This window comes from Watersipora subatra, chromosome 10 (assembly GCF_963576615.1).
Source record: "Watersipora subatra chromosome 10, tzWatSuba1.1, whole genome shotgun sequence".
Lineage (NCBI taxonomy): Eukaryota > Metazoa > Bryozoa > Gymnolaemata > Cheilostomatida > Watersiporidae > Watersipora > Watersipora subatra.
In genome coordinates, this window is record NC_088717.1 from 13080760 (window position 1) to 13083107 (window position 2348).

Sequence of the window (2348 nt, forward strand, 5' to 3'; positions counted from 1 at the left end):
TTTAAAGTAAGTCTTCTTTGCACGTTATTTACGCCGAACCCATAGGTATGAGGTCAGCAAACCCTCACAATAACATATATGAGAAGCTTAATGAAAATAATACACATAAAATATTTCATGAAAATAATATGTTTGAGAAACTTTATGATAACAATACATTTAATAGACTTCAAGATAATAATACATATATGAGACATTGTGAAAAATACACAGAAAAATAAAGAGACTTTATTACATAATGAAAGCTGTGATGAAAAATTGGGTAAATCAAGCAGGGACACACCCTTATTCATAATAAGCTGAACTAGAAAACTGTAGAATGCATTGCTGAGCAAAGATGACTGCTGATGTCAAAGAATGCAGTAGTGAGTTTGGAGTTGTCAGAAATATTAGTTATATCTAACAAAAATTTTCATCATTATGAAACTATGAGCTGTTATCATAAAAATTATGGTTACAGTTACTCATAAGCAAACCATATTAATAACCTGTTTCATCATCAGCAGGGAATTATGGGTAAAATGATTCATGCTATCCGAAACCTCCTGGATGTTGAATGTAAAATGGTACTTGTATCGTTATAACAGGCTTTTGCAACCTGATGAGATTGACAATGTCCTTCGTATCTTCATCCATCAGCCACACACCGGTTCTCTAATTTCAGCTATTAGGATCTTGTTGGTACATTTTCTTCTCATGTTATGTGAAGAATACATTGAACATAGCTGTATTGCTCAAGTTAAATATTATGCAGGTATAAAAATCAAAAAGCGATTAAACAATTCAAAACTCCAATTTCATGTTTTTTCTTTAGCAAGTATTCTTTTCTAATACCAGCTTTTTGGTTGTTTTGAGGATATTGGCAGTAAATAATGACGTTTTCTAAAGAATGAAACATGGTGAGTGCCTGTTAGCTGTCAATAAACCTAGAGGAAAATAGGAAAACTGATCTGAAATTATAACTTTCTTTTCAACCAATTGCAGTTTAGGACCAGAATCCTGTCTAGTAAAAAGGCAATCATCCAATATTTCCGTAAGAAAAACTGACATGGTTCTAGCTAACTGACGCCGGTAATTACCAATGTAAGTGAAATTCTGAGTCTTCTTTTCAGACTCCCATCTCTGAGAAGGATTCAGGTTGTTTACAACTACTTTTACAAGGTCTCAAGAATAGAGGTTCTGAGGTTGGTTCAAATACATAAAGTGTTCCCTTCCTTTTACTTCTGTAAGATGACTCATCACTCTCTCTCAACACAGTTTCAATTTGTGAGTCCAACTTTTAAGGTCATCCGCAATTGCCTTGATTTTTCCAAGTAATTTTACAAGAATAATCCCCTTTGAGTTAGCATCATCATGGAGGCACTATCGAATAGCCTCTGTGCCCGCTGCCAACTTTGTGAGAGATGGGTATGTACTATCCTCCGTATCGTCATTACAAACGTCAATGCAGATTCATGTGGGAACTACATGTATCTAGCTGTTTAGAATAAATGACTGCTCAATGAGCATTTTAGCTGCAATCAAGCTTTATCAATTTTAATTTTGAAACATCGTGGCAATCAGATCACCTCAAACATCAAAAACAATCATAAATGATAGAAAAATATCAATTATTTCTGTGAAAATCTACTAAAACTTTGTGTACTTCTTATTTGTAAGAAGAGCTCTATTAAAGACCTCTATTCTCTATATAATTTCTAGTATAAATATTAGAGACCTTGTATTTTTTGTCATGCGACATTTAATGCCTGAATCACACAGTTTGATCAACTGAGTTTCTCTGGACAGTTAGAATTAACCCAGTCTCCGTCAGTTAGAATCAGCTGAGTATCTTGTTGTAGCTAATGATATTTTTGGCTTGTATGGGCACTTATAATTTATCAGATAAAATTATTGTGTAACAACTTGAGACACTGCTATTTTTAGTCCAAGTTTTATGTATCTTTTCGAGCCTTAGTGTATCCCAGGATCTCAAAGTAAAGATGGGCATTGCATCTATAGTACCTAGTGTGGTCTCTGACCTGCTGGTCGACATGATAACTCTGGTGCTTTAACAATGGCAGATGAAATGGGTGTGCCAGTTGACTACATAGATGTCTCTTTACCTGACTTGGTACAAACAGGCAGAGTAATGCTCTTGGAGTTATCCACCCATTGATTAGACAACTCCTTTTCTAGAAACATTTTTTTTAACTTGTCTTTTGCGCTAATTTGAAAATAAACTTGCACAAAATTTTAGTAAATCTTACAAAAAAGTATTAATATTTTTTCATCATCTGCGATATTTTTTGACATTTTAGGTGATTTTACTGGCAGGATGTTTCAAAATATTAATCGAAAATTTTTGA

At 33.7% G+C, this 2348-nt stretch overlaps 1 protein-coding gene across 1 annotated transcript in view; it reads left to right on the forward strand.

Moving 5' to 3' along the window:
- Positions 1-2056: 2056 nt before the first annotated feature.
- The window catches only part of LOC137406794 (uncharacterized), a 36833-nt gene continuing 36541 nt past the window's right edge, over positions 2057-2348 (forward strand). Inside the window, exon 1 of the mRNA XM_068093406.1 lies at positions 2057-2113. Within this exon, the coding sequence (XP_067949507.1) occupies positions 2057-2113 (57 nt within the window). The remainder of the gene's footprint in view (positions 2114-2348) is intronic.